At 41.1% G+C, this 25,755-nt stretch overlaps 1 protein-coding gene across 1 annotated transcript in view; it reads left to right on the top strand.

The window, feature by feature from the left end:
- The window catches only part of LOC124798776 (dynein intermediate chain 2, ciliary-like), a 73,329-nt gene that overhangs the window by 17,110 nt on the left and 30,464 nt on the right, over nucleotides 1–25,755 (top strand). The window contains exons 2-3 of the mRNA XM_047262305.1: nucleotides 667–771; nucleotides 21,726–21,845. Coding sequence (XP_047118261.1) covers nucleotides 667–771; nucleotides 21,726–21,845 — 225 coding nt within the window. The remainder of the gene's footprint in view (nucleotides 1–666; nucleotides 772–21,725; nucleotides 21,846–25,755) is intronic.

Below are 25,755 nucleotides of genomic sequence, written 5' to 3' on the forward strand. Positions count from 1 at the left end.
AGTATGAGGAGCATTTAAGTGGAATGAGAAACAGTTGAAGATAAAAAACAGTTTACATTTACAAGCCAGTGGTTCAAAGAAGCACTGTAAGATCTAGAAAGAGGGGGGATTGACAGGAGTCGGAATGCACCATATGGCCTAATATTCTTTGAAAGGGAAGAAGAGAAGACTAAATAGTATTAGCATTACTATAAAACTGATGTTATTATGACAGCCAGTGAGGTAACTTTTATCATAAAAATGCATGTTTATCTTAGTATACATGTCTTTCTGTATCAAAAATTAAGTGATATAAGTTTGAAATATGATGTACACTGAAACTTCCTGGCAGATTAAAACTGTGTGCCAGACCGAGACTCTAACTCAGGACCTTTCCCTTTCGCAAGCAAGTGCTCTACCATCTGAGCTACCCAAGCATGACTCATGCCCCATCCTCACAGCTTTACTTCTGCCAGTACCTTGTCTCCTACCTTCCAAATTTCACAGAAGCTCACCTGCGTGAGTCGTGCTTGGGTAGCTCAGATGGTAGAGCATTTGCCTGTGAAAGGCAAAGGTCCCGAGTTCAAGTCTCGGTCTGGCACACAGTTTTAATCTGTCAGGAAGTTTCATATCAGTGCACACTCTGCTGCAAAGTGAAAATCTCATTATGATGTGCACTGTTTCCAGATGCAGTCAAAGTCAGCCTATACAGCAGCGAAAGCTCAGTCAAAGACCAACGACCCATCAAGACAGTCTATCAAGCATGCACGCCAAGCAGATGCAGGAGAAGTGGTAAAAACTGTCTTTAATTTTGTACATCACTAGTTTAATCACAAAATGTTACTGTTATACTTTATATTTCATTAATGAATACTGAAAACCGGAGGCAGAAAATAATATTAAATGTTGTTAGATATGGAACGTGTGTAGTAAATTGAAAACATTTCACATTTAAACATAGTTTTCATTGGAATCTATGCAAGTATGCTGAGATTTTACTAATGCCTGGGTTTATATAAAAAAATTCAGCAGACTCACATAATTACCACTTGTGTGCAGCCTCTTTTGGTTTGACATTTCCTTGAATTTTCTTGTGGCAGATCGCCTCGTTGAGTGGTCAAAATGTATAATGCTTACTTACTGCTAGACAACACGAATATTCAGGTTACAGTAAACATTCAGTGAAAATAGTATCATGATTTTGTATTGTTAACAGGGCTGTATGAGCCGGCCATATGGCTGAGTGTTTCTAGGTGCTTCTGTCCAGAACTGCCTGCTGCTGTGGTCGCAGGTTCGAATCCGTCTGAGGCATGGATGTGTATGATGTCCTTAGGTTAGTTAGGTTTAAGTAGCTTTATGTCTGTGGGACTGATGACCTCAGATGTTAAGTTCCATAGTGCTTGGAGCCATTTGAGTCAGGATTGTATGAGACCTTGCACACTCCAACTGCAGTAATACACCTGTACTCTGTAGACTGCAATGTTTTGATCTGCCTGTAGGCTTTAAAAGTTGTCAAGTAGATTGTGGCATGACTTGTTGTTATGTTGCATTCTCTTTGCACATAATGTCCCAGAAATACACCTTATAATGCCAAAAGAGTGTTGTATCTATTTTTCAGCTGTTTAAAGATTTCTTGAGTTTAAACACAGATGAATGTGACTGCACTTTGCTTGTTCATTTAATTTTTGGTGCAGAGAAATGTCCTCAGCTTTCAGATGAATCTTTTATCAGCTAGAGAGAGTGCTGCGCTCAAATGGGGGAGAAAGGAGACAGAGAACTCGTGGGAAGTTTGAGGAGGGGTGGCTGATGGTTGGTAGGTGAGGCAGCAGAACACAGGGTAGGATCATGGCGCTGATGAACTTATTCTCTCTGCAAGTGTGGCTAGTTGTGTGCAGCACACAGTAATGAATAAAGTTATGGGGCAGGAATCAAGGTGGGTGTAGGGAGAGTCTACTAGAGACTGAGAAGAGGAGGATTATAGAATGTCGTTAATGCAGCATTTCCCACAGCTTACTGTACCTGATGTTTCTGATCATAGCTCATTGTTCTGATTATTTTGCTCTTCTGCAATGGCCAAGGTATTTAAATTAGTAGTACAGTCTGCAAAGCACCAGCCCACAGTGCTGATGATGTGAGTGGGTGGAGAATGGGGTTTAGAATAATGACATGTTGTGGCAAAATTTTTTCCTGGTGTACCCGTTGGACTTCTTGAGATAGTGGGTTCTGACCAACAGCTCATTGCTGCTGACATAGCTCAACTTCACATGGTTTTGCATGTTTCGCTGCCTTCATGCATAGTTTTATGATATAGAATTCTTGTCATTAACATTTTACCAAGTCTCTCTTGCTGTTAATGTTCATATTTTTCATGGACTCTCCATACTTCTCATTGATGCTACCAACCTGACACCCAAAGACTATGTCTACTGTAAATCATGTTCTGAGTTTATATTGACACTATCCACAGTCATTTGTAATTTATCTCAGCACAACTTTTGGCAATATATCTAATGCCCATAATATCTTATAATGCCACTAATCTTGTTTTCTTGCTCCATGTCTTTTAATTGTGAGTCAGATAACAAGTCGCAAAACAGACATTTTCAAGGGGGAGATGATCTATGAGAGCACATACTTTCATTGAAACCATATGTATCATTTCAAACAAGAATATTAAGTATGTATCCTTGGAGTCTTTCATAAAGCCAAGCTTCAATAAAATCTTCTCAGTTGACCAGCCAAGTCACTTCAATTAAAACACTCGAGATTTCAGTAACTGTCTCCACTATCACCATCATCAGGAGCTACAGTCGTTGATTGCCAGGGCTGGCACTATGTCCCACTTCCTATATTGGTGCAATAGCAGCATCTGGAACCTTCCAGAGAGGGCCAAAATGATGCATGCGTGGTAGGTGAACTGGACAGCTCATAGCAACTCTAGCATACCATTGGTCAAGTAGCAAAGGAGGCTTGCGTCACAGTGAAGCTGTTGTTTTAGCCTCCCTACAATTGTCAAGCATCCATCTTTGCTTTTACTCGATATTGAAAACTCACCACCATACCCTACTAAGTGTGTATCTGCACTACTAAGTCTGTACCCACAGTCTTTGTTAAAATTGTTGCTGTTTATTCTAATTTTAGGTGCCTACCTGCTTCATGATAGAATCCCTATATGATGATGTATGAGCCAAGACTCTCATCTTTTCAAATTGGATTTTATGTCCATTTCCTAGGCAGTGTTCATCTATGGTCTACTTCTCAATTTCTTTCTGCTAAAAACGTTGTGAGTGCAGAGCACATTGCTAAGCAACAGTGCAAATAGTTTGCCCTGTATAAATGCTAGTGCATTTGTGGTTGACACCATATGTGCCAGGAACTCAAAGGCAGGAATACAGCTGTGTTGCCCTCTTCTGCCGATTCATGAGGGGTCTTTCTTCGGTGGTGCCTGAGAGCTTTTGCAGTCTCTTTTTCTGTAATCGTTTTCCCTGAATTTGCATCTCCAATGCTGACCCAGACTGTAGATGATCGACATCAGTACTGTGTGCTAATGTGATCAGTAGTGCTTTCTTGTGTGAAAAATATTGGTGTTGTAGTTATCAATGTTTGTAGATTTCCTGTACACTGAATTACCAAGCCGCATCCTGCCTTCTGGACAACTAAAGCATCCAAGAATGGAAGCTTGCCATCCCTCTCCAACTTTACAGTAAATTTAATTTTGGTATTGACACTGTTCATGGGGTCAGTGAATTGTTACAGTGCATTTTCACCATGGTGTCATATTAGGAAGGCATCATCAATGTACCAGGGAAGCAAGATGGATCCAACCTCACAGAGTTCAGATCTTTCTCCTCAAAGTGCTCCATGAAGACATTTGCAGTGGCCAGGGACAGTGGGGATCCCATCTGTGTGTCATTTGTCATCTTGTAAAATTCATTGCAGTGCAGGATGTATGTTCTCATTGAACAGCTCAATGATCCGAGGTGAAAACTGTTGGGCCAAAAGATACAGTGTGTCTTGTATTGGACTCTTGTGCCACCTGGTGTCACTCAGTCCCACAGCAGGCCAGAGCTGTTATGAACTGCCCAACTCGCCTTTCACGCATAGTGTAATAAAACTAGTTATGGTGAGGTAAATGTACTAACTGATCTTGAAATGACCGATTCCCTTGTCCTTGGGCAGTTAGTAGTATGAGTTTGAAGTGCGAGGATGGAGTACAAATTATGTGTTTTGTGTGAGCACAGTAGTTGATGTTGACTGGTATTGTGAAGTGAAATGACTGAAAATATATCTGTTCGGCAACAGAAAGTCCATCAGTGTTCATATATATAACAGATTGAAGCTGAGTATCCTCTAGACCAGTATACAAAGCTGCATTTCAGAATGGACTACGAGCTCACAACTTACAACAAAGAATAAGAATAAAAGATGAGCATTATGAAAACTGTTTACTCAGATGCTACTGTTGCTACATCTCTCTGCAGTGTGTCAATATCTCAGTGTGCCAAGTGCTGTGAAGAAGCGACCAGCCATCCAGATTATTAACTTACTTTAAAATTAATAATTCAACTTTGGGCTACAAGAGGGTGGGGAGAATCAGAATATCTCATTGCAGCCCCCTTTGGAATGTTCCAGCCACTACTATCACACCTATGCTAGTGGGGCACTGCCATTCCTGACAATTAGTGTTTATAACTTCTGAAGACAATGGCAGAGACAGCTATTGAAAGTTCAAGTGTTTTATTGGAAGTGAGGTGGCTTGTAAACCAAGGAGATACTGTCAGAAACTAATGATGATGTACTATGCATTATCAATTAGCTGTAACTAACCTACTAAATTCTATATATGTGATTGCTCAAGCTAAAGTGAAATTAACAAGGCAAGCTAAAAAAAAGAAAAAAATAGAGATGAAGGCTGCTTACTCAGTCACATCTGCCACCAGAGAGCTTCACAGATGCTGAACAAAACATGCAGGCTTATTACTGGGTGTTTTGTGGCCTATAACACTTGCCAAGGTATATGAGATGCTAACTGTTGCTGCCTCAGACATCCACCATCATGAGATTGCTGCCAGTTTTATTTTATTTGCTTACTTATTTGTCCACATAAATTTCTTTTTCAGTACATATATCATATACAGGACATTGGACAGAAAACCTTTTTATCTATTGGTTTTTCAAACATCAAACATACATTATTTAATTTTTTTAACAAATTGGATCTATATGGTCAATAATTACAATTTTTAAAATACTGTATATTTGTAATTTATTTCTACAATTAAAGATACAAAGTACATTCTTTCTTGCACGTGATAGTGTGAGATTGAATAGGAGCAGTTTTTCAGAAGGTAGGCTGTCACAGACTTTTTAAAGCCGTGTTAGTTCAGGAAGAGATTTGATATGTCTTGGCAATCTGTTGTATAATTTTGTTCCTGCATGATATACGCCTTTTTGGCATAGTGTGGTGTTACAATGATTAACATGTATGTCACTGTCTGACCTGGTACTGTAATCATGGACACTTTTGTTTTGAGGAAAAAGGTTTCCTTTTCTCAGTATACTCTTTTGACATGCATGACTACTTCCAGTATATAAGTGCAGGGAAGGGGTAAGATCTTTAGATCTTTAAAGAAAGGTTTGCATGGTTTTCTGCTGCTCACTTGTTTCATTATTCTTATAGTTGCCTTTTGTTTCCTGAAAGCTATTATGGCCGGATGTTCATTTCCCAAGAAAATGATACCATACTTCAGTATTGAATGTATACGAGCAAAGTATACAGCCCTAATCATTTCTGCACTAGTATTATTGCAAAGAATTCTTACTACATGGCTCATTTTTGGTAGTTTTGAATTTAGGGATGTGATATGAGTGCTCCATTTAAAATTTTCCTTGATATGAATATCAAGAAATTTAGTTTCATTGACAGCACTAATGATTTGGTTATCTATACATATTATGGGGTGTGCCACATTTTTATTCTTGATCTGTGTGGAAATTCATGAGTACTGTTTTTTGGGGATTAACTATTAGCCTGTTTCTGGTAAACCATTCAGTCACTTCTTTTGTAAGATCTTCTGCAGATGTAGTGAGATTTTCTCCTTTATTTCCTTCAACCAATAGATTAGTCTCATATTTGAACAGTACAGGTTCAGAATCCCTAACATGTGATGGGAAATCATTAATGTATACAAAAAAAGGGGGGGACCTAAAATAGAGCCCTGTAATTTAGAGACTGAGGCCCACAAAAAACTTTAGGAAAACCAGCAACATCTTGGAAATGACTCCACCCAATGCAAGAGTCAAAAAGTGGAAAGTGCGAGCTGTAAATGGTCCTCATTGGCCTCAAACATCTGAAAACCTCACTGGATACCAAGGTGCGGTCACTAAGTGGTGTGCTCTCAACTGACTATGCTCTGGAGTCAGAAGATACAGATGTAATCTCCAAAACTTGGGATTTCAAGTTGTCTATGTAAATTATGGAGAAGCACAAACAGTGGCCCACTTGATGTGCTGCCAGCTCAGTCATGCATTGTACACTGAGCAAGATCTGCTTCAGACAGCCCCAAATGATTGTGAGGATGCCTGCATTTGGTGATCCATGGGGTAGTCGTACATGCACTTACCATGGGTATGTTTACTGTATGTAGCTTACTTCATGTATTCTGTAATAATGTTTGCTGCTTAGTATTTATGCTTGTCAGATAAATAATAAAAAAATCCAATCATGTCTTTTCCATGGTATAGAGACATTGTAGGATAAGCCCTTGCTGAACTCGCTTTTTAAAGGTTTCTCAAGTCAACATTTTTTATTCATTTTGTAGTGAATTATGAAACTTTGCTTCTCTGACATCATTTGTTGTCAATGCCAATCTACAGATGACTATGTGAAAATCTGATCTGTGCTGTACCAGATATATTGTGGTTATGAATTCAGAAATTGGTACTTGGTATTTCAGTATCTTCTTTCTCTGAAAACTTTACAAGGGGGAAAAATGGAAGTATTGTGCTTGTCACACAAGTATCTACACAGCAATAGTGGGAAATAGTTTTCTGGTCAAAATATGGCTCACAGTTGTTGATTTATGGTGTAGTATGTTACACATAACATGCGTAAGCTTCTGAAACATTTACCTTTAATCATAGAAATATGCACGTGATATTAAGGGAGAACAGTTCTCTAAATGAGGATATTTATGTGAAAGTAAACAATTCATCTTGATATACACAGTGAGTCAGTGAAAGATAATGGGAAAATGACATGAACAGTAAAATATTAGAAATGAGAGTTTCAAAGCAGGCCTATCTAATAAACACACTTCCATAGAAAGGGAAATCCTGAAGTTGCCTTATATATGTAAATAAATTGCAAAATGAACAGATTTTGTTGCTAGGTGAATTGGTGAAACCCTCTATAGCAGCGCACTAAATATGAACACTATAATATCAGTTTATCTCACTGAAAATAGTAAAAATCATGTAGCACCATGTCTTCATCTTGAGGCAGTTGTCAATACATTGCATCTATCTCCTCAGATGATGCTCAGATTGAAAAAAAATGTGTGATGTAATAAAAGAAGTTATTTTTAGTGTATTAAGGACGATGTAAATTAAAGTAAGATAAGTGAATATAATTCAGTAGTAGGAGAAAGAAGGGGAGGGAAAATAGTATGAGAACAAGGACTGAAGGAAATGAGTGAAAGGGGCAGTTGCTTGATAGATTTATGCACAGAGCACAGTTTCATCATTGCAGGCATAAAAGAAAGTTCTTTATGTGGAAGAGAGGCACAACAAAAAGACTGCTATACATGAGGCTTTGGCCAAATGGCCTTCTTGTAAAGTAGAAAACACACTCTGTCACACAAGCACAATTCACACCACATGACCACTGTCTGTGGCGACTATATTGGTAGGATTTAGAGACCAGGTTAATGTGAGCTCTGCAGGCACCTGAACTGCATCCAACCATTAGGAAGTTAACCCAGAGTCTAAGTTCAATCACAAGATTAAGAGGTTCTGACAGCATCTACAAATACAAGTCAAAGTGAGAGTGGTCACTGGTGAGCTGTGGAGGTACCTGGTGATGGATGAGCAGCTCGAAGAACGTAGGGTAGGCAGGATGTGGCAAGAACATGGTTGGCTGTGAGTAGCTGCACTCATTGACTGTGTAGCGGCTCGTAGAGTGTACAGAGAAGCTGAATCTAACAAGGCTGTGGCGCGTGGTAAGCAGTGACCACACGGGCATTGGTGAGGCGACTCTGGAAGTGTGCTCTAGGCAGAATTCTGTGAGGCTGTGATCAGTGGTGCTGGTTGTGTCCAGTGATGTCTTGACTGATCATGGAGATGGCCTGTGTCCAAGGCTGGAGCTCAGCCGGAACAGGCCAGTTATGGACCGGGTGGCTGGTTATGTAACTGTCTGGCAGAAGCTAACAGGATTGGATTCCATGCAGCACGTGACCAGTGTAGGACAATAGTTTTGTGCTTGTGGTGTCACCTGAGGTGACATTGGCACCTTAGTGTTGTGCGGAGCTCCCTCTGAGCTTGTTAGTAAACATGTTTATGTTTACTGGATGTGGACATGGAGTCTTACATTGATCCAGTGTTTTTCATTGGCTGCCAAATTTTGCAAGACCAGTGCTGACAATCTGATCATATTGGGATACAACCAAGTTTTCTGGGAATCTCTTAGTGGTTAATATCCTGCCAAATTTTTTAAGGGCATTGCTGCAGCATATGTGCAATCCCACATGACTCTGATACAGGTATACAAGCATCAACATGTATTCAAAGGATTAATGCGGCATTCGTGTCTTTCCGAAGCAAATGCGGAAACATGAACTATGGGGTGTTATAACCAAATGCTTCCAAACAGAACTAATGGGCTGTTATTCTTTTGTGGCTGCTGAAGGACAAGCATTGAAAAATGCATATATGAAAACAATTGCTATGGAATGGTGTGCCAAGTTACATGCTGGTTGTGATTTCACAAGATGCCAATTGATCTGGGAGGCCAGTCTCATCTATTACAGACGTCAAGTGTGTGGTTGATGATGCAACTGGGGCAGACCGGCTCATAACCATTCTTGCAGTATCAGAGGATTGGGACATCAGCTTCAGGTAGCATGCAACACGTTATCCGTCAGGATTTATGCCACCGTAAGGTCTGCAATGAGTGTATACCCTGGCTGATGGATGCCAAACAAGAAGCAAACCGAATAACTGTTTGCCTGAAGCAGCTATGTGTTTCAGTGTTTAAGGCAATACGTTTCTTGTGCGCACTGCTGCGGGCGATGAAAGCTGGTGCTGTCACAGGGAACTGGAGTTGAAAGTGTTGATGATGCAGTGTGTCATCCATCAACCCCTCGTCCCAAGAAGTTCAGGAGCCTGTCATCTGTTGAAAAGGTGATGCTTACTCTGTTCTTTGATTACAGGTGCCCGTTGCATATTGATTTCAAGGAACCTCACTGGTTAGTGATACTGCACAACACTGGAGGAACTGTGGCATGCAATTAAGGCAAAACATCTGGGAAAACTGTGACAGTGGCTGCCGCCTGTTTATGATATCATACATCCCCAAATCACTACTGTCGTAATGCAGACATTTGTGCCAACTCAATGGGATACACTAGAGCACCCATCCTGTAGCCCTGATCTCTCGTTGCAGGATTATCACACCTTTTGTCCCTTAGAAAAGGCCTTGAAGGGTCAACGATTCCTGTGGGACAAGGGTGTGCTGCAGGCAGTTGTGGACTTCTTCATGCAGCTGGACATGATGTTGTACCGAATCATTAACCTGTTGTGTCAGTGGGATGATTGCCTCAATGCTCATTGTGATTTTGCTTAAAAGTTTTGACTAGGGGAACACACACATTCTTCTGTTCTCTGTTGGTGCCTTTAACATACTGCCAGTCACTGTTGGTCTATCATACAGCTGTAGTCTGGTAAAATCTCTCTGTTACTGATCACAACTACTCATTTTTTCACTTTCTAAACACTTGAGTGCACAAGAAATCTGCAGTGGTGATTGCCCCAACCATTTGGGATAGCTGTAGCATGTAACAGGAACTTGTTGAAATAATGATACTTGAAATATTTATTCGACTATTCCAGATTAACTTGAGCACTGAGTTTGACACCTTCAGCTATAACACTAAAAGATGACTCTCAGTATCTTGTATGAAGTTAAGCCCAACTGACATTAGAACAAGAGGCAGTAGATATTATGTTCGTAAATTACTAACTATTGTCCACTATAAAAAATTTCAAATAATTACTTGTGTCTCAGTATTAGTTTAGAAAGTTGAAGTGGCAGAGTTAATTAATCAAATAATAACCAAGGCAGTTAATAGTGAAGCACTAATTTAGTTATTCAGTCACTTTGCTGGTCACAATTCTGTTGTGGCATGATATTACTTTGACTGAAACAACATCTTAGCACCTTGTTGAGTGAGCCGACTACAGCACTTTGTGTACCTGTTCATTAGTTGCTTCCACCTCAGTTTTGAGGAAGAAAATTTGGAAAAGAATGGAATCAGTGATTTCAGCATTGATACTGCTGTACATTATAGTGCTATGTAGTTTGTGCAAAATCCAGTGTGTTTGGCGTAAATCCTAAGATACTGAAGTGAACAATAAAGCATTGCTACACAGCTATGAGCTATTAAAACTAGCATCCTGAAATTAAAGTTTTTGCATCCACATGTGCAGTTTTGATGATGGTGGCAGAGTCCTTCTTCTATACAGTTGTGCAAATGGCAGATATTACTACTCCAGAGTCTAACACCAGACCCAGACAATATGAGCTTGAAACACTTTTAGTTTTAGCTCGAGTCTCATGGAAGACAGCCTGTCATATCACTGCCTGCATTCTACTGGGATGTCCCACTGCTCCGTGTCTTGTGCTCTTACTGGCACCATACCACATCCTGACAACAGTTTCACTGTGGCCACACTAGGAAATGTTGTGATTGGTGGCTCTCCACTGTTACTTTTCCCTTGTTAAATGTTCTTACAAAAATTTATTATGTTACTTCTTCTTTATATAAATAAATCATTATGGGTTATCTGTTTCTGTTGAACAATAGTTCAGATGTTTAACATGAGATTGGAGGCCTCACAGTTATGAATTTGTCTTGTAACATTTCTGTCAATGTCCAGATTCACTGAGGCTTCAGCAACAATAATGTGATATTCATCCCCAGTAAGTATCAGTTATTTACTACGTAACAAGGAGAGCATGATTACACAACCTTAGATTTTAATACAGCTCATATTCATAAAGCACATTTATTAGCAAAGAAAATAGTGAAATATTATGTAAATTGAAGGTGGAGCTGGAGAAAGGAAAGGAAGAGGAAGGAACTGATGATATCAATGGCACTGGGATGTTATGCAGAAATAATGAAATAACTAAGTACATAAATATATGGACAACTCACTGGTATGGCAGTATGCAGTCTTACTTTATTGTGCAAAATGAGAACGAGGTTTTGGGCACAAAACATTTCGCAGAAACAACTTGTAGTACGCGCCTGTTACAGACATCCCCTGGGGCACCCTATTTGTTGCTATGACTATTCGTGTCATACACAAAAATAATAATGAGTTTCACCGTTGATTGTTAGTGGTGGAATTTTTTTGGGTGTGGAGAGTTGGGAATTTTTCCATTGCGACACCTGCGATGTCAGTTCTTACCCAAAATGTGATATCCAGCTTTCATCAAGTGCAACAATCCGTTTCAGAAACTGTTTTCCTTATATTTGCTAATGTTGAAGCAATTCTTCTGTGATTCTTTTGCAGCCTGCTTTCTTCTCTTCACTCAGATCATATGGAACTCATCTGGCTGTAGCTTACCCCAAATTTTATTTTCAATTATGATTCTGTATGCTGAAATGACAGACATTCTGGCCTCATATGCAATTTCCTCATATTTTTCATCAGTCCTCTCTCAAAGTATCATTAACAATAACCTGAGAGGTGTGGTATGGTGCAGTCGAGATGGCTTTCCACTTCTTGGGTTGTCCTCAGTGCTTACCTGATGTTCACAGAAAGGAGCAGGTAACCGTGATACGCAATGCCTACACACCTCTCTAAAAGCATTGAAAATTGCCGTTGGGTTCTTTGCAGGTAGGGATCCAATTTTGATGTAGCTATTCTGGTCACTACATGTGATCTGATCTGACTCGGTTTCAGCTTCTATTTTAAAACTGAATTACTGACAACACTGCCATGTAAACCAGCTAAACACAAATATGACCATCAAGTCTAAAGTCTCACTTGCAATTGATATGAATTGCAACTTGATCACACTGCCATAACGATTGCACATGTGCAGTGTACAAGACTTTTGAAACAACCTTCTTACATTGAATAATTAATCTGTAGTGCAAGTAGAGCAATTTTCAGGCAGTAACAAGTGCAGAAAGTGCAGACTAAATGCTTGAGCTGAGCAACAAAATCACAAAAAACATGCAGTGAAAATCACAAAGTTCAACAACTGCACACAAATCTTTAAACTTTAACAAATTTTGCTTTGGTCAAAATTATCCAAATGCTGATAACCAGCATGTGATTCTGTTTTCACCAGCATTTAGAGTCCCTATATTATTCTAAGTCCTGAAATTGTGGTCACTGAAATATTTGTACAATACTTAAACCCAAATGGTCCTGTGGCTGCAAAGTTTCTTCTGAACACCTTAGCAGTTCAACCACACACCAGCAAAAGATCCCTAGGCTCTGTCTTGCATTTAATTTTAAAACTTTGGTCACGTGACCAATACTGAGTCAGCCTAGTGTCTTTCAGCCTGACCACTATTCATGAAATCAGATGTCTTATGGTATCATCACAACTTTAAATATTCACAGTAAACACTCTTGAATGAACTTTATGATTTCATTTTATAATATTCTCTCTGTATTTGGCATTAACAATGAGCTTTATTTATTTTTCTCTGCCATACCTGGAGCTGCAGCTGACATTAGTCAATACAAATCTTTGGACACATTGACAACACAGTCCTACATTAGTCAAATGTCCATATTATACAGAGTGAGTTTTTTATCTTGAGACAGCAAAAAATCACAAAAACTACACATTGGCTTAAAAAATGGAAACATATGTATTCAATATTTTAAAAAATCCTATCTGGCGATACTCTCCCTGACCGCCCCATGGAAGGGTATATAAAACCTTTTTTGTTGAGTGAAATTCCCAAAAAACAAATCGTATGATCTCAAGAAAAATGCATTGAGTAAAACAAAAAAAAAAAAGCTTTTCAGTAATTTTGAAGAAAGTTTGAGGTGTGTCCTCTCACCTCTCACCAACAGAGTACTCATTTGAGGTATGTCCTTCGTCCCATGAACAGGGAGCTTGTTTGAGTTGGGTAAGAATTTCACAGTAAGTGCTAAAAAATGTTACCACCCCCTTTGATGCAGTTAATTATCTGCACATGGAATGATTCATCAGAACTGAGAAGTGTTTCTGATATAATCTTCTGATATGCATTCGCGATGCACTGAATCATGTTACTGTGTGTTGTTGGCATATCATTATAAACTTCACTCTTCGTGTAACTCCACAAACAAGTTAGGTGAAGCGAGATGATGGAAGAAAATATGAAACAGATGATATTTTCTACATTTCAAAATTTGACAAATGGGTGTCTGACAAACTGCCAAGTTATATTTGTGGGTTATGATTCACTGCAACTGATATTGCAATTTCATTATTCTCTCCAACAACTGGTCTTTCACTGCTTCTTTTCCATGGTTGCACAGTTCCATTGGTGAAGAATTGTTGAATAACCTGACAAAAAGAAGTGCATATTGCATCCTGTTTGAAATGCATACCTTAAGAGCTGTGGACACTTGTTCAGTAGAAGAAATGTGTTTCGCAGTGTCAGAGATGAACAAGTGCTCATAGCTCTTAAGATATCAATTATAGAACCCATGTTTACTAGACGTTTTTCCTTGTTTTGCTCCATACTACCATCTGAATGTTTCGTACCGTACAATCTTAGCATCAATATATGTATTCCACTGTATATCATACCAGTATATATATTTCACAGTCAGAGATATCAGAACGATTTTCAGTTGTAACTTGAGAGGCAATTGTTTCCAGACTAGGGTCTCTTAGATCAAATTGATACATTTACACTGTCTGTTTACTGCTTGCATAAGTTGGTGAAGAATATGTATAGGAAAAATAATTTGTGCATCACGACAGTGCTTTTTTGCGAATAGCACTACTAACAACTGAGTACCTGGATGCCCTAAAGATTGGCACCATGAATCCCCCACCATACAGTCCAGACCTAGCATCTTGTGATTTCTTTTTGTTTCAAAAATTAAAGATAAGATTTATGGAATCACTTTTTTGTCATCATATGAAGCACTGGAAAATTACAAAAACCTGTCTTCCAAAGTCCTCAGGAGGAATGGCAGCATGGCTTTAAGGACTGGTTTTATTGAATGCAAAAATGTATTGATATCAAAGGGGAATATTTTGAAAAACAATAAAATTGTTTATAATTTTTTTTAAAACTAATTCTGTTCGATTTTCTAAAGATTTTCAGTATCACCTTCAAAGTCTTATGACCGTGCACATAGAGTCATTTAAGCAGTCATTCTTCCTATGGTTCATGTACTAGTGGAAAAGGAATATGTATATTTAAAAACAAAAATGATGTGACTTACCATACGAAAGCACTGGCAGGTTGATAGAAACACAAACAGACACATACATACACACAAAATTCAAGCTTTTGCAACAAACTGTTGCCTCATCAGGAAAGAGGGAAGGAGAGGGAAAGACGAAAGGAAGTGGGTTTTAAGGGAGAGGGTAAGGAGTCATTCCAATCCCGGGAGCGGAAAGACTTACCTTAGGGGGAAAAAAGGACGGGTATACACTCGCACACACACACATACCCATCCACACATATACAGACACAAGCAGACATATTTAAAGACAAAGAGTTTGGGCAGAGATTTCAGTCGAGGCGGAAGTGCAGAGGCAAAGATGATGTTGAATGACAGGTGAGGTGTGAGTGGTGGCAACTTGAAATTAGCGGAGATTGAGGCCTGGTGGGTAACGGGAAGAGAGGATATATTGAAGAGCAAGTTCCCATCTCCGGAGTTCGGATAGGTTGGTGTTGGTGGGAAGTATCCAGATAACCCGGACGGTGTAACACTGTGCCAAGATGTGCTGGCCGTGGACCAAGGCATGTTTAGCCACAGGGTGATCCTCATTACCAACAAACACTGTCTGCCTGTGTCCATTCATGCAAATGGACAGTTTGTTGCTGGTCATTCCCACATAGAATGCATCACAGTGTAGGCAGGTCAGTTGGTAAATCACGTGGGTGCTTTCACATGTGGCTCTGCCTTTGATCGTGTACACCTTCCGGGTTACAGGACTGGAGTAGGTGGTGGTAGGAGGGTGCATGGGACAGGTTTTACACTGGGGGCGGTTACAAGGATAGGAGCTAGAGGGTAGGGAAGGTGGTTTGGGGATTTCATAGGGAAGAACTAACAGGTTACGAAGGTTAGGTGGACGGAGGAAAGACACTCTTGGTGGAGTGGGGAGGATTTCATGAAGGATGGATCTCATTTCAGGGCAGGATTTGAGGAAGTCGTATCCCTGCTGGAGAGCCACATTCAGAGTCTGATCTAGTCCCGGAAAGTATCCTGTCACAAGTGGGGCACTTTTGGGGTTCTTCTGTGGGAGGTTCTGGGTTTGAGGGGATGAGGAAGTGGCTCTGGTTATTTGCTTCTGTACCAGGTCGGAAGGGTAGTTGCAGGATGCGAAAGCTGTTGTTAGGTTGTTGGTGTAATGGTTCAAGGATTCCGGACTGAAGCAGATTCGTTTGCCACGAAGACCTAGGCTGTAGGGAAGGGACCGTTTGATGTGGAATGGGTGGCAGCTGTCATAATGGAGGTACTGTTGCTTGTTGGTGGGTTTGATGTGGACGGACGTGTGAAGCTGGCCATTGGACAGGTGGAGGTCAATGTCAAGGAAACTGGCATGGGATTTGGAGTAGGACCAGGTGAATCTGATGGAACCAAAGGAGTTGAGGTTGGAGAGGAAATTCTGGAGTTCTTCTTCACTGTGAGTCCAGATCATGAAGATGTCATCAATAAATCTGTACCAAACTTTGGGTTGGCATTCCTGGGTAACCAAGAAGGCTTCCTCTAAGCGACCCATGAATAGGTTGGCGTACGAGGGGGCCATCCTGGTACCCATGGCTGTTCCCTTTAATTGTTGGTATGTCTGGCCTTCAAAAGTGAAGAAGTTGTGGGTCAGGATGAAGCTGGCCAAGGTGATGAGGAAAGAGGTTTTAGGTAGGGTGGCAGGTGATCGGCGTGAAAGGAAATGCTCCATCGCAGCGAGGCCCTGGACGTGCGGAAATTTGTGTATAAGGAAGTGGCATCAATGGTTACAAGGATGGTTTCCGGGGGTAACACATTGGGTAAGGATTCCAGGCGTTCGAGAAAGTGGTTGATGTCTTTGATGAAGGAAGGGAGACTGCATGTAATGGGTTGAAGGTGTTGATCTACGTAGGCAGAGAGACGTTCTGTGGGGGCTTGGTAACCAGCTACAATGGGGCGGCCGGGATGATTGGGTTGGTGGATTTTAGGAAGAAGGTAGAATGTAGGGGTGCGGGGGTGTCGGTGGGGTCAGGAGGTTGATGGAGTCAGGTGAAAGGTTTTGCAGGGGGCCTAAGGTTCTGAGGATTCCTTGAAGCTCTGCCTGGACATCGGAAATGGGGTTACCTTGGCAAACTTTGTATGTGGTGTTGTCTGAAAGCTGACGCAGTCCCTCAGCCACATACTCCCGTCGATCAAGTACCACGGTCGTGGAACCCTTGTCTGCCGGAAGAATGACGATGGATCGGTCAGCCTTCAGATCACGGATAGCCTGGGCTTCAGCAGTTGTGATGTTGGGAGTAGGATTAAGGTTTTTTAAGAAGGATTGAGATGCAGGGCTGGAAGTCAGAAATTCCTGGAAGGTTTGGAGAGGGTGATTTTGAGGAAGAGGAGGTGGGTCCTGCTGCTACCGAGGACGGAACTGTTCCAGGCAGGGTTCAATTTGGATAGTGTCTTGGGGAGTTGGATCATTAGGAGTAGGATTAGGATCATTTTTCTTCGTGGCAAAGTGATATTTCCAGCAGAGAGTACGAGTGTAGGACAGTAAATCTTTGACGAGGGCTGTTTGGTTGAATCTGGGAGTGGGGCTGAAGGTGAGGCCTTTGGATAGGACAGAGGTTTCGGATTGGGAGAGAGGTTTGGAGGAAAGGTTAACTACTGAATTGGGGTGTTGTGGTTCCAGATTGTGTTGATTGGAATTTTGAGGTTTTGGAGGGAGTGGAGCTGGAAGTGGGAGATTGAGTAGATGGGAGAGACTGGGTTTGTGTGCAATGAGAGGAGGTTGAGGTTTGCTGGAAAGGTTGTGAAGGGTGAGTGAGTTGCCTTTCCGGAGGTGGAAAACCAGGAGATTGGATAGTTTTTTGAGGTGGAGGGTGGCATGCTGTTCTAATTTATGGTTGGCCTGTAGGAGGATGCTCTGAACAGCCGGTGTGGATGTGGGAGAGGAAAGATTAAGGACTTTTATTAAGGGTAGGAGTTGACGGGTGTGTTCATTGGCTGAGTTGATGTGTAGGTGAAGGATTAGGTGGGTGAGGGCAATGGATTGTTCAGTTTGGAACTGGTATAGGGGCTGATGGAAAGAAGGGTTGCAGCCAGAGATGGGAACTTTAAGTGTGAGGCCTTTGGGGGTAATGCCAAATGTCAGACAAGCCTGAGAAAATAGAATATGGGAGCGTAATCTGGCTAGGGCGAAGGCATGTTTGCAGAGGGAATGTAAATAAAACTTAATGGGGTCATTGTGGGGGTCTTTTTGATTCATCTCTTGAACTATACAAGCATTTAAAAAAGTCTTGGAATACTTGTACAATTTTCTCTACAGTGCCATCTGCAACTCGTAGTACATAGTGCCTATGCAACATTTATTTTTGTTTTCTTTCCTTCATAATTTTATTTTTTAATATTACTTAAACTTCTGCATTAGTAATATCAATCATTATAGCAAAGATCAATTGACAGAATGTGAAGGTGAATTTGTTGTTGTTGTTGTGGTCTTCAGTCCTGAGACTGGTCCGATGCAGCTCTCCATGCTACTCTATCCTGTGCAAGCTTTTTCATCTCCCAGTACCTACTGCAACCTACATCCTTCTGAATCTGATTAGTGTATTCATCTCTTGGTCTCCCCCTACGATTTTTACCCTCCACGCTGCCCTCCAATACTAAATTGGTGATCCCTTGATGCCTCAGAACATGTCCTACCAACCGATCCCTTCTTCTGGTCAAGTTGTGCCACAGACTTCTCCTCTCCCCAATCCTATTCAATACTTCCTCATTAGTTATGTGATCTACCCATCTAATCTTCAGCATTCTTCTGTAGCACCACATTTCGAAAGCTTCTATTCTCTTCTTGTCCAAACTATTTATCGTCCATGTTTCACTTCCATACATGGCTACACTCCATACGAATACTTTCAGAAATGACTTCCTGACACTTAAATCAATACTGGATGTTAACAAATTTCTCTTCTTCAGAAACGATTTCCTTGCCATTGCCAGCCTACATTTTATATCCTCTCTACTTCGACCATCATCAGTTATTTTGCTCCCCAAATAGCAAAACTCCTTTACTACTTTAAGTGCTTCATTTCCTAATCTAATTCCCTCAGCATCACCCGACTTAATTAGACTACATTCCATTATCCTTGTTTTGCTTTTGTTGATGTTCATCTTATATCCTCCTTTCAAGACACTGTCCATTCCATTCAACTGCTCTTCCAAGTCCTTTGCTGTCTCTGACAGAAGTACAATGTCATCGGCGAACCTCAAAGTTTTTATTTCTTCTCCATGAATTTTAATACCTACTCCGAATTTTTCTTTTGTTTCCTTTACTGCTTGCTCAATATACAGATTGAACAACATCGGGGACAGGCTACAACCCTGTCTTACTCCCTTCCCCACCACTGCTTCCCTTTCATGTCCCTCGACTCTTATAACTGCCATCTGGTTTCTGTACAAATTGTAAATAGCCTTTCGCTCCCTGTATTTTACCCCTGCCACCTTTAGAATTTGAAAGAGAGTATTCCAGTCAACATTGTCAAAAGCTTTCTCTAAGTCTACAAATGCTAGAAACGTAGGTTTGCCTTTCCCTAATCTTTCTTCTAAGATAAGTCGTAAGGTCAGTATTGCCTCACGTGTTCCAGTGTTTCTACGGAATCCAAACTGATCTTCCCCGAGGTTGGCTTCTACTAGTTTTTCCATTCGTCTGTAAAGAATTCGTGTTAGTATTTTGCAGCTGTGACTTGTTAAGCTGATAGTTCGGTAATTTTCACATCTGTCAACACCTGCTTTCTTTGGGATTGGAATTATTATATTCTTCTTGAAGTCTGAGGGTATTTCGCCTGTTTCATACATCTTGCTCACCAGATGGTAGAGTTTTGTCAGGACTGGCTCTCCCACGGCCGTCAGTAGTTCCAATGGAATATTGTCTACTCCGGGGGCCTTGTTTCGACTCAGGTCTTTCCGTGCTCTGTCAAACTCTTCACGCAGTATCATATCTCCCATTTCATCTTCATCTACATCCTCTTCCATTTCCATAATATTGTCCTCAAGTACATCGCCCTTGTATAGACCCTCTATATACTCCTTCCACCTTTCTGCTTTCCCTTCTTTGCTTAGAACTGGGTTTCCATCTGAGCTCTTGATATTCATACAAGTCGTTCTCTTATCTCCAAAGGTCTCTTTAATTTTCCTGTAGGCGGTATCTATCTTACCCCTAGTGAGATAGGCCTCTACATCCTTACATTTGCCCTCTAGCCATCCCTGCTTAGCCATTTTGCACTTCCTGTCGATCTCATTTTTGAGACGTTTGTATTCCTTTTTGCCTGTTTCACTTACTGCATTTTTATATTTTCTCCTTTCATCAATTAAATTCAATATTTCTTCTGTTACCCAAGGATTTCTACTAGCCCTCGTCTTTTTACCTACTTGATCCTCTGCTGCCTTCACTACTTCATCCCTCAAAGCTACCCATTCTTCTTCTACTGTATTTATTTCCCCCATTCCTGTCAATTGCTCCCTTATGCTCTCCCTGAATCTCTGTACAACCCTCTGGTTCTTTTAGTTTATCCAGGTCCCATCTCCTTAAATTCCCACCTTTTTGCAGTTTCTTCAGTTTTAATCTACAGGTCATAACCAATAGATTGTGGTCAGAGTCCACATCTGCCCCTGGAAATGTCTTACAATTTAAAACCTGGTTCCTAAATCTCTGTCTTACCATTATATAATCTATCTGATACCTTTTAGTATCTCCAGGGTTCTTCCATGTATACAACCTTCTTTCATGATTCTTAAACCAACTGTTAGTTATGATTATGTTGTGCTCTGTGCAAAATTCTACAAGGCGGCTTCCTCTTTCATTTCTGTCCCCCAATCCATATTCACCTACAATGTTTCCTTCTCTCCCTTTTCCTACACTCGAATTCCAGTCACCCATGACTATTAAATTTTCGTTTCCCTTCACAATCTGAATAATTTCTTTTATTTCATCATACATTTCTTCAATTTCTTCGTCATCTGCAGAGCTAGTTGGCATATAAACTTGTACTACTGTAGTAGGTGTGGGCTTCGTATCTATCTTGGCCACAATAATGCATTCACTATGCTGTTTGTAGTAGCTTACCCGCATTCCTATTTTCCTGTTCATTATTAAACCTACTCCTGCATTACCCCTATTTGATTTTGTGTTTATAACCCTGTAGTCACCTGACCAAAAGTCTTGTTCCTCCTGCCACCGAACTTCACTAATTCCCACTATATCTAACTTCAACCTATCCATTTCCCTTTTTAAATTTTCTATCCTACCTGCCCGATTAAGGGATCTGACATTCCACGCTCCGATCCGTAGAACGCCAGTTTTCTTTCTCCTGATAACGACATCCTCTTGAGTAGTCCCCGCCCGGAGATCCGAATGGGGGACTATTTTACCTCCGGAATATTTTACCCAAGAGGACGCCATCATCATGTAATCATACATTAAAGCTGCATGCCCTCGGGAAAAATTACGGCTGTAGTTTCCCCTTGCTTTCAGCCGTTCGCAGTACCAGCACAGCAAGGCCGTTTTGGTTATTGTTACAAGGCCAGATCAGTCAATCATCCAGACTGTTGCCCTTGCAACTACTGAAAAGGCTGCTGCCCCTCTTCAGGAACCACACGTTTGTCTGGCCTCTCAACAGATACCCCTCCGTTGTGGTTGCACCTACGGTACGGCTATCTGTATCGCTGAGGCACGCAAGCCTCCCCACCAACGGCAAGGTCCATGGTTCATGGGGGGGGGAAGGTGAATTTACACAGCACAATGTTCTCTTAAATGTACTTTTTCTGTAATTGTGTATATTTTTGATTTCTATTTTCACCTGCATTTGCTTCAAGCATTAGAAGTTTTGACCTGCTGGGAACTTCATATTTCGTTCATTGCTGGTATTTCCCTCTGTTCTTTGGACTGACAAGTTTGTGGATGCCCCTAGGCTGAAACATATGTAGTGACCTTGTGAAACATGCATTTTATGTGCGCCCATTTTGTGCGATTATTATGTCTTCCTCTGTTTATGTATATATTCTGATACATGGCAAAAATTGGATTATGTCTAATACACTTGTATATTCTGCAGAGTGCACGTAAATCACGCCCAGCTATTGTACCTGGTGGGAGGCGTCATGGAAACTCAGGAGTGGCTGTTGGTGCAAAACTGCTGCTGAAACCTGATGATCAGCTGGAACTCACAGACGAGGTAATGTTAGATTTTGTTGAATTTGATACAGTATTAAGTAAAAGTAAGTAGGGGAAATGCAGTACCAGACATCATTGTTAAAGACATCTTTCACAACTGATGATAAAGTTATGGCATGTAAGAATTTATTGAAAACCTTCTCTTTGTTTAATGACAACTTGTGTACTTGAAGTTTTGTTACCTATATATATTTTTGGTGTTGTAGTAATAAGAACACAGAGCATTGCTATAGTTTCCAGAACTGCTCCAGGGCAGAATGTTCGTCTAGGCTGGTTTCTGGCAGAAGGAATGCCAAATATTTAACATTTAGATGAAGAAAAAGATAGGCTCATCTGATACTGACCACCATTCCATATCCACAATTTCTCTAACTGGCAGCAAAATAAGTGAAAAAAATGGAAAAATCCATCATGCGTTCCACCTGTCACTCAGTGGCAATAAAATAATTGGATGTCAATGCATCCAGGGAAGAGACACATTCAGAGATGCTGGCTATTGAGTATAACTGTTAAAAACAAGTATTTCAGTCATGTGAAGTGGCTGTGTTGCAGACCTCCAGAGTGGCATGCGTTGGAAGCTTTGGGATGGGCCCTCCAGTACCATGGTGAATGCAGAGTCAAGAATGCTTATTCGACAACAAAACTATTTGACGCTTTTGTTATAACATCAAGTTGAACACATTTATTTCAAAACGGCACAACACATATAAGTCACTGAGCAAGTGGACAAAGCAAGACGTGAACACGGTAGCATTCGAAAGAGCACTGAGTCCAAGTCTAGCGGCCGCTGGTTGGCTGGCCGCTTAGGTGGCGCAGCTGCTGCATGGCTGGCAGACAGCGCTGCATTTAGAGGACGCGCGTAATTGCGCGGCGGGACTTTGAATGATCGGCGAGTCACAACAGCTTCCATCCAGGAGGTTGAGGTGCCAGCTACAGCAGTTAGTAGTAGTGAGTGGCATATGCTGAGGCAATGGAATGCTTTGGCATTTTATCAGCGGTTGACGACAATGGTGCCCTAGCAGATGCGTCGGGAGTCAGCTCCACAGTGCAGAGAGAGAGTTTGCTGCTGGTGTAGCATGCTACTGCAGGTGGCCTGAGCTGGCAGGCAGGCGTCTGCCCCAAGTTGAACCCAGGACACTCAGAAACTGGCTCGATTGTCAGGTGATGGCACCTACTGGGCAGGCGTGCCTCAGTGCAATCACTTCAAAGCCCGGAAGTGGGGCCAGCTGACAGCTCATAGTTCAGGTGGCTTGCGGAATATGGATGTAGATGTAGATGATGCTGATCTATGCAGCTGTAATAGCTTATCTGAACATTCAACTGATGGTTGGTGTGGAGACAGTGCCAGTTGAAAACACAAAGCTGATGGAATGATCCTAACGTTTGAGCTGGTAGCATGTATGAGGGAAAAGCTTCTGACCCACAGGAGGTTTGTCTAGAGAGTAATGCATTGCTGTTTTTTATTTGTTTTAATTATTGCTCAGATAGGTTCAATAACTTAAAATTCTGTGAAGTATGACACTTGTGCATCAATACATTTTTGCCAGTGTGATTTCCATGCATTGTAAGATTTCTGGAACTCCTCACTCAGAAATGCTCTCCAGGGAAGCCGTTGAAGTATCTTCCACATTGTCCACTGACTTGAAATGCTTTCCTTTGATGTCTGTTTTCAGCTGAGGAAACAAGAAAAAGTCCATCAGGACCAGATCAGGACTGTGGGATGGCTGTGGCATTGTGTTCACACTGATATGGGGCAGGTAGCCATGAAGAAGAGGCAGTGTGAGCCAGTGCGTTGTCCTGGTGTAGTTACCATGATGCACGGAACTCCTTTTGGATGCGGATGACCCTGTGATTCAGTGCCTGGAGCACTGCCTTGTAAAATAGAGTTTACTAGAAGAGCTGATGCAGATGACGATTATTTTCACATGGGATTTCCTGACTAATGTCTTTCGGGAAAATTCAGCCACTATGTATTTAGAGGTCCTGATGATGAAGTGTATTGTCAAAACTGGTTCCCAGTAAGTTGATGGTAATGTTGAAAATTGTAATAAGTTGTGATGTCCAAGGGAAAATTTTTATAGAATTGTGACTAATAAAAAGGCAACGGACCACAGCCCACATAGAATGGGAGCAATTTTCTACAATGCACTACCCTGTAAACTCAAGAAAGCAATCTAAATATGCTAAATAGTAGACTGGAGCAATTAGCAACCATTGGTTGCGAAAGCTAGAATTTTGTGTGCATGTATGTGTTTGTTTATGTTTCTATCGACCTGCCAGCGCTTTCGTATGGTAAGTCACATCATCATTGTTTTTAAATATATTTTTCCCGCGTGGAATGTTTCCCTCTATTATATTCATAATGTAAATATTATACTGTATATGTGTAATGTAAGCTAAATTTTCCTGACAATGTCCAAAAACTTTTTGTTATATGGACAGAAAATAAATAATAAATGAATAAATAAAAGGATATTCTCTTACTCTCTGCTCCTTAGAAATAGTTCCATTTTTTATGTCCCCACAAGAGTTTGGATCACCCTGCAAGGGCATGCTATAACCTGTTCCCTCTTGCATTGGCACAGTTCTTTTTCAGCCATTGATGTATGAGTCTTCCTATCTAGCATAAATGGCAGATATTACTTTGTTCTGAAATTTAAAAATGTCCCCAAGTCTCCCATTTCATTGACTAGGAGTGCATTGCATAGCTTTCTCTCTTCTCTGTGTCTGTCTGTTGATATTAGCATGTATGGCAAAGTATGTGCAGACTGCACAGGAGTTATTTGCTCACTTTGGCTTGTAACTTTTCTGTTCTTACCCCTCTGCTGGTAATGGTGGTAAAGCCCTGGCACGCTCTGGAAGGGTCGAATATGCGCAATGTGAACGACTGTTGTTTGATTAGGGTGCTGTAACTTCACACTTACTGGTGGGGTCATTGCAACCACTTAGTAATCATCTTGTACTTCGTGCCATACTGTCTATGAGGTTTATGCAAGATTCCCCACTGATACACGGTTTTCCCTCACTCTGTGTTTCGCCATTTCACCTCATACTTTGATAGACTTATATACTCATGAATTTTTGAGTTGTATGCAGCCACTACATAAGGTAATGGCATATCCCAGTCATTGTGATGACTGTTGACATAGTGATTCAACATCTTCCCTATCATGATATGAACATGTTCTGCGCATCGGGCACAGTCCCTTAACGCATGGTTTTTTACTCCGGTGGGAGGACCCCCCAATCTGCAGTGCTTGTGGCACCCAGATTACTATCTGCCACATTTTACTTGACTGTCCTTTATTCTCCGACCAGAGGGCGGTGGTTTCCTTGCCACCAGATTTGCCCTCTATTTTGCAAGACGACGCAACAACTGTGGTTAAGGTCTTACGGTTTTGTGTCCTGTCCAATTTGTTGCCTCGGATTTTAGGGAGAGGATTTTAATGTGCTGCTGGGTGACTGGCTAACCCAGGTTTTAGGTAAGAGGTCCACCAGTCACGATTACCTACTTGTTTCACTTTGATTTCTGTTCTCTTTTCCTTGTGTTCCCTTTCCTTTTTTAGTGCGTTTCTTTTCCTCTTGTTTTGCCTCTGTATGTGAGGATTTGGAACTGCGTCAGGCCTGTGCCTTTTAGCCATTCTCCTTGTTCGCTGTCCGTCTTCGTCCCTTCACCACGTGTGTTCCTGTTTCTATGTGTCTGGGCGCTGATGACCACGCTGTTTAGCGCCCGAAAACCTCAAACCACACACACACACACAACATGTTCTGTTTTGCCATTTTTGTGTGGGTGTAATGCACTTGCTTTTATTTTATGAATTTGCAACAGATAACAAAGCTGCTTTACCAGTTCTGAGTTGAAGTTTATACCTTGATCTGTACTCAGTGCCTCTGGAGTGATAAACATTAAT

This window comes from Schistocerca piceifrons, chromosome 5, assembly GCF_021461385.2.
Source record: "Schistocerca piceifrons isolate TAMUIC-IGC-003096 chromosome 5, iqSchPice1.1, whole genome shotgun sequence".
NCBI lineage: Eukaryota > Metazoa > Arthropoda > Insecta > Orthoptera > Acrididae > Schistocerca > Schistocerca piceifrons.